The sequence below is a fragment of the Haliotis rufescens genome, unplaced genomic scaffold (assembly GCF_023055435.1).
Source record: "Haliotis rufescens isolate VD_foot unplaced genomic scaffold, xgHalRufe1.0.p SCAF_3, whole genome shotgun sequence".
Taxonomy (NCBI): domain Eukaryota; kingdom Metazoa; phylum Mollusca; class Gastropoda; order Lepetellida; family Haliotidae; genus Haliotis; species Haliotis rufescens.
The window spans coordinates 193,859-207,882 of NW_025964001.1; the positions used below are offsets into that span (position 1 = coordinate 193,859).

Below are 14,024 nucleotides of genomic sequence, written 5' to 3' on the forward strand. Positions count from 1 at the left end.
TATGACGCGGCCCGGGATCGAACCCTGGACCTTCCGCTCTCCGGGCGGACGCTCTACCACAAGACCACGGAGGCGGTCTTGTAAATTGTGAGGGGCGGGTGCTGCCGGTAGAGCAGGACATGATTATCCTTCTCACGAACACCTGGTGTCATCACTCAAGTTTAATGATCCATTCATATAATTTTCGCTGCTACTTTGCCTTTAAGCCCAATGGAATCTGCTTCGGCCAATAATTGAGAGTTTTTATCATCTGGCGCTGACGTTATATATTAAGTTTGATTGCATTAATCAAAGTAGCTAACGGAAGCACGCCGGTATTTTAAGTCACTTAGTCATCTTTAATACTTCGACTTTCTCCCCTGACCCGTGAAGATCCGGGGTAGAATAGCTCTACAGCAACCCATGCTTGCCGTTAAAGGCGACGGTGCTTGTCATGTCGTAAGAGGCGACTAACGGGATCGGGTGGTGAGGCTCGCGGACCAATTACGTCGATAGATGCTCATGATATCAATCACTGGATTGTCTGGTCCTTACTCGATTTTTTACAGACCGCCGTCATATAGCTGGAATATTGCTGAGTGCGGCGTAAAACAACAAACCAATCAACTAACCTTCTCCCCTACAGTTATTGCTCACATATTAACTATACCAGATCATAGCACAGAGACACACAGTATGTACTGTATGTTCTTGCAAAGAGTATGGTGAGGTAATATAACTCATATTACTACGAGTTAGAACGTCGCTTGAGGCGATCTGTGAGGTGTTCTCATACATATTACTACGAGTAAGGGCGGCCGGGTAGCCTAGTGGTGAAAGCGTTGGCTCGTCACGCCGAAGACCCGGGTTCGATTCCCGACATGGGTACCACTTCTGGTGTCCCCCGCCGTGATATTGATTGAATATTGCTTAAAGCGGCGTAAAACCATACTCACTCACTCACTTACTACGAGTAAGCACATCATTTGAAGCGATAAGGGAGGCGTTACCGCATATTTTACCATGAGTAAGCACATTATCTGAGGCGTTCTAGCTGTGACGTATTATCACAGATTTTACTTAGAATAAGCCCATCATTTCAGAGACATTGTGTAACAAATGTTATCACACGTTTTACGGTAAGCCTACCAATCATTTGGTCTATCAGATTACATAAAGTGTAACATAAAGACTACATACCTCAATGTCACACACTTGGTACAAGAAGTATGAAATAATGCATCTATCATTTTTTGTTGGTTAATCAACGTGTTTGAATGTTTATGCTTTTCTACCGCATCCTTGTATACATAATATTTATTGAATGTATTGATACAATATAACCGATTGACCCCGGTCAACTAGATTTTATTGGCTTGATATCATATGACATTATAGCGTTTATTCCACCTGGATGGTCACATTGAGTCGTCAATAACACCACGTAAAGATTACAATAGCTCGTGTTTAACTGCACTCCCTCAGCAGGGAGCGGCACCTGGCCTAAATAGCGATAAACCTGTCCTCCTAATTATAAAATCGAAGTCCTTTCACGTGATACCACAGTATGCTATTTGGACACAATGGGGATGAAAATAGCCCTTATTGTCTACAAGCGTTCTACTTGGAACGGCTAATAAAACATTACTCCTCATCGGTTTATTCTCCAAATACTGAATAATTGTGATGGCGACTTGTTCCTAGATTCGGAACATTGGTGACCGATACTTGTCATTTGGCAAAATTGACCATGTGCAGCGGGCCAGACTAACATCTAGTCTCTGAAATGAACATAATTTTCAGAAAAAAAGACCGTTGTTAAATTATAGGTATAAAATATAATTAAAAGGAGCCCAGAGACTTTCTTCATTTTCAGACCTGATATTGCAGTAATCAAGACTTGCCAAACATTATAGACTTGTATGGGCTGTATTGGATATGTTTGTTTCAGGGTCTCTATGACAGACTAGCAGCGGGCCAACGCAAGTGTATCTGTTCCTGTACAGAAACGTGAATGGTGCTACGGGACGTTCCCCCACAGTATCCAGCACATCATCGTGACGTAAGTACCGAAGGTGCCAGGGCAGAGTGCCATACAAAATTATATAAAATAAGGTGGGTTAAAGAGAAAACGGTTCAAGTAGAAAATTAGGCAATGAATAAATATAATATAGTGTGACGGAAAACATAGCTACAAGTTATAATCAAAGTCAAAACGGTTGCAGAAGTGACACAGTCGTTCTTCTTCGTCTTCCTGTTTCGATCATTAAGTTCTGACAGCCACAGCCGAATCTGATAAATGTCTACGCATATATCGTCACTTGGCCAATGGTATACACATGCATAGGACCACCTGTTAGAATAAAGAAAACTACACATATATGGACAATGACACCGTGTATACAGTGCCTGTGGCCCATAGAAGACCGGCCCATGAGCGTCGTGTATACATTGCCTGTTGTCAATAGAAGGCCGCCAATAATACTGCGCCGTGTATACAGTGCCTGTGGTATATAGAAGGCCGCCAATAATACTGCGCCGTGTATACAGTGCCTGTGGTATATAGAAGGCCGCCAATAATACTGCGCCGTGTATACAGTGCCTGTGGTATATAGAAGGCCGCCAATAACACTGAGCCGTGTATACAGTGCCTGTGGTATATAGAAGGCCGCCAATAACACTGCGCCGTGTATACAGTGCCTGTGGTATATAGAAGGCCGCCAATAATACTGCGCCGTGTATACAGTGTCCTTGGTATATAGAAGACCGGCCCATGAGCGTCGTGTTTACAGTGCCTGTGGTATATAGAAGGCCGCCAATAATACTGCGCCGTGTATACAGTGCCTGTGGTATATAGAAGGCCGCCAATAACACTGAGCCGTGTATACAGTGCCTGTGGTATATAGAAGGCCGCCAATAACACTGCGCCGTGTATACAGTGCCTGTGGTATATAGAAGGCCGCCAATGACACTGCGTCGTGTATACAGTGCCTGTGGCCCATAGAAGACCGGCCCATGAGTGTCTACAGTGTCCTTGGTATATAGAAGACCGGCCCATGAGCGTCGTGTTTACATTGCCTGTGGTATATAGAAGGCCGCCAATAATACTGCGCCGTGTATACAGTGCCTGTGGTATATAGAAGGCCGCCAATAACACTGCGCCGTGTATACAGTGCCTGTGGTATATAGAAGGCCGCCAATAACACTGCGCCGTGTATACAGTGCCTGTGGTATATAGAAGGCCGCCAATGACACTGCGTCGTGTATACAGTGCCTGTGGCCCATAGAAGACCGGCCCATGAGTGTCTACAGTGTCCTTGGTATATAGAAGACCGGCCCATGAGCGTCGTGTTTACATTGCCTGTGGTATATAGAAGACCGGTTTATGACAGTGCGTCGTGTATACAGTGCATGTGGTCCATAGAAGGCCGCCAATAATACTGCGCCGTGTATACAGTGCCTGTGGTATATAGAAGGCCGCCCATGACCGGCCCCATGAGCGTCGTGTATACATTGCCTGTTGTCAATAGAAGGCCGCCAATAATACTGCGCCGTGTATACAGTGCCTGTGGTATATAGAAGGCCGCCAATAATACTGCGCCGTGTATACAGTGCCTGTGGTATATAGAAGGCCGCCAATAATACTGCGCCGTGTATACAGTGCCTGTGGTATATAGAAGGCCGCCAATAACACTGAGCCGTGTATACAGTGCCTGTGGTATATAGAAGGCCGCCAATAACACTGCGCCGTGTATACAGTGCCTGTGGTATATAGAAGGCCGCCAATAATACTGCGCCGTGTATACAGTGTCCTTGGTATATAGAAGACCGGCCCATGAGCGTCGTGTTTACAGTGCCTGTGGTATATAGAAGGCCGCCAATAATACTGCGCCGTGTATACAGTGCCTGTGGTATATAGAAGGCCGCCAATAACACTGAGCCGTGTATACAGTGCCTGTGGTATATAGAAGGCCGCCAATAACACTGCGCCGTGTATACAGTGCCTGTGGTATATAGAAGGCCGCCAATGACACTGCGTCGTGTATACAGTGCCTGTGGCCCATAGAAGACCGGCCCATGAGTGTCTACAGTGTCCTTGGTATATAGAAGACCGGCCCATGAGCGTCGTGTTTACATTGCCTGTGGTATATAGAAGGCCGCCAATAATACTGCGCCGTGTATACAGTGCCTGTGGTATATAGAAGGCCGCCAATAACACTGCGCCGTGTATACAGTGCCTGTGGTATATAGAAGGCCGCCAATAACACTGCGCCGTGTATACAGTGCCTGTGGTATATAGAAGGCCGCCAATGACACTGCGTCGTGTATACAGTGCCTGTGGCCCATAGAAGACCGGCCCATGAGTGTCTACAGTGTCCTTGGTATATAGAAGACCGGCCCATGAGCGTCGTGTTTACATTGCCTGTGGTATATAGAAGACCGGTTTATGACAGTGCGTCGTGTATACAGTGCATGTGGTCCATAGAAGACCGGCCCATGAGTGTCTACAGTGTCCTTGGTTTATAGAAGACCGGCCCATGAGCGTCGTGTTTACATTGCCTGTGGTATATAGAAGACCGGTTTATGACAGTGCGTCGTGTATACAGTGCATGTGGTCCATAGAAGACCGGCCCATGAGCGTCGTGTTTACAGTGCCTGTGGTATATAGAAGACCGGCTTATGACAGTGCGTCGTGTATACAGTGCCTATGGTATATAGAAGGCCGCCAATAACACTGCGCCGTGTATACAGTGCCTGTGGTCCATAGAAAACCGGCCCATGAGTGTCGTGTATGTATTATACAGTGTCTGTGGTCTAAAGAAGGCCGCCAAAAGATACTGCTTCGTGCATGCAGTGCCTGTGGAATATAGAAGGCCGACCAATGATCGAACTGCGGCGTACCTATGGTTAATACTGACACAGAACCTTTTTGTACTCTTGTATCTCTTTATATGCATCATGAATGTTTAATTTCGGAGTAAATACTACTGCATTCTAGCGTTTCCTTATTAAATGTCACCAGCCTATAAACCGGTTTTGTCTTGTTAAACCACGCGGTATCTCTTACCAGTAGCGCATTGTTAACATATATGTGGTATGAATATATCCGGACGCTGCAAGTCAATAAACTGAAGTCTGATAATTCCAAAATTTGCCAAACTAGAATGAGGAATGTCAATCTTTAAAAGCTAGTGAGAGAACGGGTGTTGGAAGCATATTGGGGTCTGGGGCTAACGACCCGTAGTCAGTGTCGAGTTTATGAGCGCCATCTGGGGACTTTGTTAAATCGTGGTCATCTGTAGATCTGTTGAGATGTTGTACCTACAAGAAAAGTTTCCACCTCTCATTTCCATACCCAAACCCTAGCCGTGGCCGAATTTACAGAGTGAAATCCAGTGTCTTTTCATAACCGATAACTTCTCAAGTGTTGTATCAGATTCATTCAGTGGTAAACCTCTGTATATGTGTGTGTGTGTGTGTGTGTGTGTGTGTGTGTGTGTGTGTGTGTGTGTGTGTGTGCGTGTGCGTGTGCGTGCGTGTGTATGTGCGTGTGAACCTTCGCTCATTACATCTGCCTCAACAAGGCTCCATCATTATGTAGGACCGCCGTTGTGTAGTTGTGACATTGCTGACTTGGCATTAAACAGCATCCACTCATTTCTTCAAGTGCCGGGGTATTGCAGTGTTATTGGTTAACATACAGACCTACAAACATTCCTGTCTTCAAAGTAAAACAAACAGATATTCACAGATTAAACTTTTATTCACAGTAAGAAAATCTCATCTCTTTCAGTCGCGTCCGTGCACTCGCCCTCCTTCTTCGATACAGTATACAGAACCTTCGCCTCCCGTCAATACAATAGACAGAACCTAGTTTGAAACATTTCAAATGGGACTCCCATCGTGTCTTCCCAAACAGCACTCACAACCTCTCTCGCGATCCACTCTCTGAATGCACGTGCAAGACGTGAACATGGGCATTACACAACGTTGTACATGTCCATAAAACCAAGTGTACAGACTCTCTCCAAAAATATCGACTCGTACAAGAACTACCATGAACAGTTGTATTCATAGTAATTATCAACACAAAAAGTTTTAGTTGCCATGGGAACGTTATCATTGGTTCCCTGGCAACCATTATAACATCATCAAGTGTCAACAAAACACTGGTGTTCTGTTGACGCCAAGAGGTAGTACGATGAGTGATGCATAAAAAAATCTGTCAAATAATTCTCAAGTACTCCCGTATACAGATAAGGCAAGTTTCGTCCTTCTACAGATTGGACAAGGTTACACTGGAAGAAACATGAGGGAAATTGTGCAAGGGGAACTGTGCCTGGAGCCTATGGAAGTGCTAGTTTAAACATTTTACAGGAACATTTCCAATAATGGTACAGGTTGGATCAACAACAGCATCAACAGAATTAAACTGGCAGTTGATACACGAGGGATAGGGAAACAATATAGTTAAGCCAGGACCATAAATGGGTACCCGGTAGTCAGGGGCAATTATAGCAAACACATTGGTCCACTGACCACATCCACTCACACCACCAGTAAGTTTAATCTACATACCATGGGACTAACAATAGTTTCCGAACCAAAAATCCAGCATGGCCAGGAATCAATAAAAACATCTCCTCACCAGGAAGTAATCACCTTTAAAAAAAACGTCATAAAAATCAATGTGGCACTGGCTGCCAATGTTACATGATGAAAGTAAAAACACAGGCATTGAGAATATCAATCTTTTCACCTCAACACCGATCCACAGTGGACTGGCACTGGTAAATTGGGAAATACAAGGAGTAACTGCTTGCCCTTGGGCAACAAAAATGGGCAAAAATAAATTATTTTGAATGGCGCAAAGATGAATATTGATTGTGTGTTACCTCCAGGTTACTTGCCTTAACAGACCAAGTTTCTTTCAATATAATTGCCTACCTATTGTCAGAGACCACCAGCTGTAATGGTTCCTTGCCATCATTTTGATCACAGAAACACGATTCCATCACATTTCCTTCAAACTAGATCCTTTGTTCAAAATTCACCCTGACTTAATCATCAAGTCTAAGATCATGACGATCAAGATGCAACCTAGTTACTGAATTCAGAAACACAGTAGATTTTTTCTTGAATTTCAACTTGGAGTAAAAGCATGAATTATATAGCAGAATGTGCTGCTGCTTCCTTAGCCGGAAGGGAGGAGGTGGCTTACCACACTGAGATCACACATACCTGAGGACCGAGGTATCAAGAAATATGAGGTCAGACATTAGTTCAGCAGCAAGACAAAGAGCCTGGAGGACATTCAGAGACTGAAGCCATGTTGGACATTACATCTTGGTAGATTCAGTGGCCAAGATGAGTCTTCAGAAAAGATACATAACCTTACATTGCCACAAAATTAAACTGGTTTGAGTAATCTGATTTATATTTTTCTGAATTGGCAATATTTGTATCTGTTTCTGAAACAATGTGAGGTGGGCCAATTTAAACATGGCCAAACAACCCAAGATGAAGAGGTCCACTCAAGACCCCTGACTTATGTTTGGAATACATTATCACAGATTTAGTGAGGAACCTGAGGGAATCCAGTCTCTGGTGAACTTGTAGTACTAGCGCTACCTATGTCACACTGGACTATTGCCGCCATTTGATAGTCATGTGACTGAAAGTAACCATGGCACCTCCAAATGCCAAAAAATAGTTCAAGAAATTTGCTAACAAATTGCCCTGAAATGATCTCAAAATCAAATTGAGCCTGTGAAAAGCACATGTTGAAAGTTGCCTGGCATCACTCCCTGTTTTACAAAACATTGCCACTTCCATATGCTTCATAAAGACGAAATTATTAGTCAGATTTATAACAAAAATACTGACAGGTCAAACACTCATATCTTGCTGAAACAATTATGTGAAGTTATTCATGACAAATTCAAAACATTGGTACACAAACAAACTGCTTTCAGAAACTGCTCTTCTTTAACATGTGTATTTCAAAATATGAAATAAATATTTTCCAAGCACAACCTTTTTGTTGTGAAACACTGTGATCACATATATTGTCAAATTGCTTGTTTATCTTAAGAAACAGTTTCTGAATAAATCATACTAGTTCATGTTAAATGCACTGAATGAGACACAGAAAGATTCCCACATAAATATCAAACATTCAAATAAACCATCCATTAACGTTACACATTTCAGGGTAGTATTTCAGGATAGTATTTCCCATATTGAGTAACTCTGGCAAGTGAAGGTTAAGCCACACTGTGCTCCATTGCCAAGGGCCATTTCCAGTGGGTAGTGTCACTGCAATCAGTGTTATGTGTCAAACTGAAACACTGTATCTGTGTGGTCTTAAGGTAATAATTAATGCCCCCATTGATAATAAGATGTGAATTTGCAACATGGGATTTGAATGATTTGAATCAACTTGTGAAGACTGCAAATTGGCCCAAGGGTAGGAGGCTCCTCGTTAAGATAGGTACTATTATGAATACATTAGCACAATCTTAATGACTTTGTAAAGCCAATATGAGGACTGATCATAGTGTTAATGATACAATGTTAACAAACACGATTTCCTGGTGTGCAAACATTGTAGACAGTGCAAATCTTTAGAGGTAGGTGAGCTGCAAGGTCTGCCCCACAAGGGACGTCCAAATTGTTCACGATCTTACAAATATAAAATATCTACATCCCCTGAAATTGAGGCTTTTTTCAAGGATAGGTCTGTCATGCTGCAAAATGCTTCACCTAACTCAAATAAAAGCAGTAAGTGTTCAGTATGTCAGCGTCGTGACCATAAAATTGATTTGGTGGCCATAAAAACACGGGTTCTATATAAAGGTTGTCTTGAAATTGATTCTGTCTGATCACGTACGTTCATATGCATCAAGGTGACGCCCAAGGTGCATATTTCCTATAAACAATTTACATTAGATGTACCATAAATTAGACAGCTTGTCATGCTTAACAAAAGCTAACGTGGAAATAGAGAAACAAATTTGCAGCATCTGTTCTCCTATCATAACAGGATTTCAACACTTACGCCTCCACTCGCCCACCTTAGCTTTACCAAAATCTGAATAACAACTGTAAATTCTTCAATCAAAACAATTCATTACATAGTCTATTTTTGTATACATAAAAAATATCATAACAGTGTTTGTCCAAAATGCATATTCATATATCCTAAAAAAGACTCCACAGCTGAAGAATAGATCACTGAAAATCTACATACCATAATAGTACATGTACATGATCATGTCATCAATAACAAGTGGTCGGGAAAAGAGATTCAAGGGAACGTTCATCCAAAAATGTAAGCAAGCAAGCTGAAATCATTTTTGAGATGGCCATAAAAAGTAAAAAATTAATAGTGACCAAAAATAATGACGTAATTTATTACAATGTCTTCAAACCATGGGGAGAGTGATGAATTTTTTATTTTTTTTTAAGGGGTACCAAAATTACTAGGAGAGTTATTCTTAAAGTACAGCCCTAAGTATAATATATCTTGTCTATTCACCCCCACCCCTCCCCTCAAACAGATTAAAATAAACTTCACTGATTGATAAGTCAATTACCCCACAAAGAACTCAGTATTTGCCAATAAATTAATCAAAATTATTTCAAACATAAATAGCCAATTCATCACTGTCAAATATTCTATGGCAGTAGGAACAAAGTAGCTGATCCTATGGCTTTGAAAAGAGCAAACCAATAGAATCAATTCTGGCTGTACATTGAATGTGGTAATAAAACTGTAGTTTAACAATGTTTTACTCAACAGCTGTGGTCCTATACATAATGAAGCCCTTCAATAGCTTCTTGCCATTTTGTGTAGTGCAAGCTGCCATTCTGCCAAGCGACATAGTGTAGTGGAAGTAGGATTACAGTTGAATCTTCAATGTACTAACAGGACACATGATCAACAGCTGCCAGGAAGAACATCTCTGTACACAGGAGAGCACAAGTACACTGTAGTTCATGTAGCTGCTGTAGTGATGATGTTGATGCTGTTACAGCTGCAGCTGCAATATTACCTGCTCAGGCTAACCTATTGCCGCAGTATGCTGTATGGTAAAGGTGTAACCATGGTGTGATGCATGATGGGACATCTGCTGGGGTGATGCATGATGGGATATCTAGTAGGGTGATGCATGATGGGACATCTACTGGGGTGATGCATGATGGGATATATACTAGGGGGATGCATGATGGGATATCTACTAGGGTGATGCATGATGGGATATCTACTAGGGTGATGCATGATGGGATATGTACTGGGGTGATGCATGATGGGATATATAATAGGGTAATGCATGATGGGACACCTACTGGTAACATGTATTGCTTGCTAGTACATCAATCTTGCAAAACAAAGCATATGTTACAGAACAGTCTTTCGATAATATTCAGTGAGGGTTCACCTTCTACCATGATATATGTTTGATGAAATGATAATAACATTTGTCTGTCACATATCTGCACAATCTGGTTTTGTTGTTCTGATGTCCATGAGCAGCATGTTTTGCAAAGTCCGAACCATCCAAGAAGCTGATGCCTCCACTGGCTCCCATCTCTGGCAGTTATTCGAACATGGTCACAGACTCCCAAAGTCATCATGTCTTTCCCTGACCTTACTCCATGCTAGCCATATATCTTCATATCAGCAGTTGTAGCCATAGTCCTGTGGACCTGTTCACAGCATGGAGTAGGCATGCACAGACAGACCTCCGGCCACATGTAGTGTCACTTAGCCACTGAGCGTAAACAAGATGCTAACCAAGCATGCCTCAGCTCCAAAACATCAAGCATGCAAACTTTTCAAAAAATGGGAAAAATATAGAAAAATGTCTGTGGAAAAAAACCAGCCTGTACACATCCTCAGTAATAATGATGACAAAATGTATATATGCCTGCCTGAGTAAGCGTTGAGTGTTGAAGCAAGCGAGTTCATCAATCGGCCATGTGAGTCGGCACCACTGGGCTATCTATCTCCACAGTCGCTACTTCTAGCATTAAATATATAGTCTATAATGTAAACAGTCTTCAATAGATAAAAAATCACAATATTGATTGACTTATGATAAATGGCTGACTGAATGCTGAACAAGCCGACGTGCACTACTAATGATACACAACAGCTTCAAGGTCAACTGAATGAATGCAGTAGGCAGATGCTTGTTTCTACAGTATAAGTTAATGGTATAGATGCATGTCCTAGTTGCCATCAGGCTTCGTCTGTGCGTACATACATGCGTAGATCTCCATTAAGCACTGAGGGCCTCCATATACAATCTCCACCTTCAACCACTGGGACTCACTCCTACAGCACAAAGTCATCAGTTTTCTCTGAACACAATACTCCAATGATGGAAGTCTTCAGCACCTCTATTGACCTCCCCATAATCTAGAAGCCTCGTCCGCAGATTAGGGGAGATAATCAGTTCTGTCCCCTCGGGGTCACTTCTTTGGCCAAAAAGAAGAACAGTGGCATAACTGAAGCTCAACGTTACAATTATCACGTGATACTGGTAACTTCTTCAGTATGCGCATGATGGTTCTTCCACTGGCGTCAGGGGAGAGAACCCACTGCTGATAGATCGGAAGGAGAAGACAGCAGGATCTGATAAACACTTCGGTCCTCTGCTATTTCCATTGATCGTCTGAAATGAAGAAACACAATCATTAATGGAAGGGAAATGCAACAGTGTTAAAGACAGTCACACTCAAATATTCTGTTATAATTTTGGTTTGATTACAACAACACTACGGTGCCAATGAAGTTATGTATTTAACAAAGAATATAAGTGGAAAGTACTGTTTTCTCAATCATTCAAATGTCTGTTTTAGAACAGTTATCATCCAAAACTGGCTCAGAAGGAGATATGGCTTGGGTGAGATCAAGCGATGTCTACATTGTAGATATTGCTGCAATGAAATTGCATCACAATGCTTTGCAGAAGTTTGAAGAATGATGTTTGATGATTAATAGAATCTCACCCTCGTGTCTGTTGATATCAAATATATCAACACACATCAATAAAAGTGGAAAAACTCCTTGGCAAGCCTCAGAGTTTTTCCACTTTTATTCACTCATGTTGATATATTTAATATCAAAAGACACTTGGGTGAGATTCTCTATATATCATCCAGTTGAATTATTGAATATTAGATTTAGCTGGACATAGGACACATAAAACAAAGAGCAAAGGATATCATTTGATAACTGCCGGCTCCTATTTTATTCACACCATGTAACCCGAAGATAATGGAATACCATCAGACCATGTGATAACAGCAATATACCCCATCACACAATACCAAGATTCTTATCTAACTTCAATTTCATCCCCTTTCAATCCCAGCCCAAGTTCCCTGACAACAAGTGACATTATCAGTGTTGAAGGACTATCTCATTACAACTGGCCATCACAATATAGAAAACAATTTCAAACCATTTGGTTGAAAAAACAGGTATTTTATTAATGGCTTAGAAAGCCTGATATACAGACAACCGCTATCCATTTTCCTACAGTATTGATAGCAACAAGCTTCAATCTCACAAAGTTGGCGAAAGGCCAAGTATTATAAAAAACTGAGCTGATATGCTGCCTAAGAGAAGAGAGGGAGAGGTGATGTATTTATCCTTCATCTTCAACTGTTGGTAAAAACCCATAGTGTAGCATCCATGTATTTTTGCAAGGAACCTATACATAGAAACTTTTCATTGTATAGCCGTGAGAACTCAGAGCCGTGCCAGTAAATCTCTTCTACCGCTTCGTGGCTTTTGGCGCCATCTGGCAAGTAAAGAGGTAATGCTGCCAAAAATCTGTCTTTTACGTGCATCCAAGAGCTGCATCCTTGTGAAGACTGCATGCCCATCAAATCAATTTACATCATTCTTGGAACCTGCAGAGCCATGGGAAATTTGTTTTCGCCTTTTTATTTTTTGAAATTCTGGAGCCATTTTGCAAAAGTAACAGATTTAAGAAACAAATGATGAAGAACTCTGAACACCTTGTGTTCCTTAAACTTTGATATCTTCCAAGAAAATACAGGGGGGTCCAATTAAGAGTACAGGTAATCACCCAGATTCATGACTCTTCCACAACAGAATCAGGATTCTGTCCTTTTTTGCAGTTGTGAACGGCAAATACTTGTCAGTCGAAGAACAGGATAAGAATTAGGATTGGCGTAAGACATGAGTCTCGTAAGACATGAGTCTCGTAAGACAAGAGCCTCGTAAGACAAGAGCCCCGTAAGTCATGAGCCTCGTAAGACATGAGCCCCGTAAGACATAAGCCCAATAAGTCATGAGCCTCGTAAAACATGAGCCTCATAAGACATGAGCCCCATAAGTCACGAGCCTCGTAAGACATGAGCCCCGTAAGACATAAGCCCAATAAGTCATGAGCCTCGTAAAACATGAGCTTTGTAAGACATGAGCCCCGTAAGACATAAGCCCAATAAGTCATGAGCCTCGTAAAACATAAGCCCAATAAGTCATGAGCCTCGTAAAACATGAGCCTCGTAAGACGTGAGCCCCGTAAGACATAAGCGCAATAAGTCATGAGCCTCCTAAAACATGAGCCTCGTAAGACATAAGCCTAATAAGACATGAGCCTCGTAAAACATGAGCCTCGTAAGACATAAGCCCAATAAGTCATGAGCCTCGTAAAACATGAGCCTCGTAAGACATGAGCCTCGTAAGACATGAGCCTCGTAAAACATGAGCCTCGTGAGACATGAGCCTCGTAAGACATAAGCCTCATAAGACATAAGCCTCATAAGACATGAGCCTCGTCATCATTCCTCTATTGAACAAACAAGCCAGGACAAGTTATTTTTTCCATTTTTGAAAGACAAGGAATCTTGACCAGGATAAAAAAACAAAAGGAAGAGAGTTTTATCAAAAATGCAAGTGGAGATTCACCCCAGGATTGGGCCTATGGACGCAGTCTATTGTGTGGAGATTATGACATCACCATCATCATCATCATCATGACATGTTTATCACAAGCTAC

At 41.9% G+C, this 14,024-nt stretch overlaps 1 protein-coding gene across 2 annotated transcripts in view; it reads right to left on the reverse strand.

Moving 5' to 3' along the window:
- Positions 1–5,724: 5,724 nt before the first annotated feature.
- LOC124140702 overlaps positions 5,725–14,024 on the reverse strand; it is a 67,943-nt gene continuing 59,643 nt past the window's right edge. For both annotated transcript variants that reach the window (XM_046508396.2, XM_046508395.2), the window contains one exon: positions 5,725–11,663. In XM_046508396.2, the coding sequence (XP_046364352.1) occupies positions 11,541–11,663 (123 nt within the window). In that variant the 3' untranslated portion in view covers positions 5,725–11,540. The remainder of the gene's footprint in view (positions 11,664–14,024) is intronic.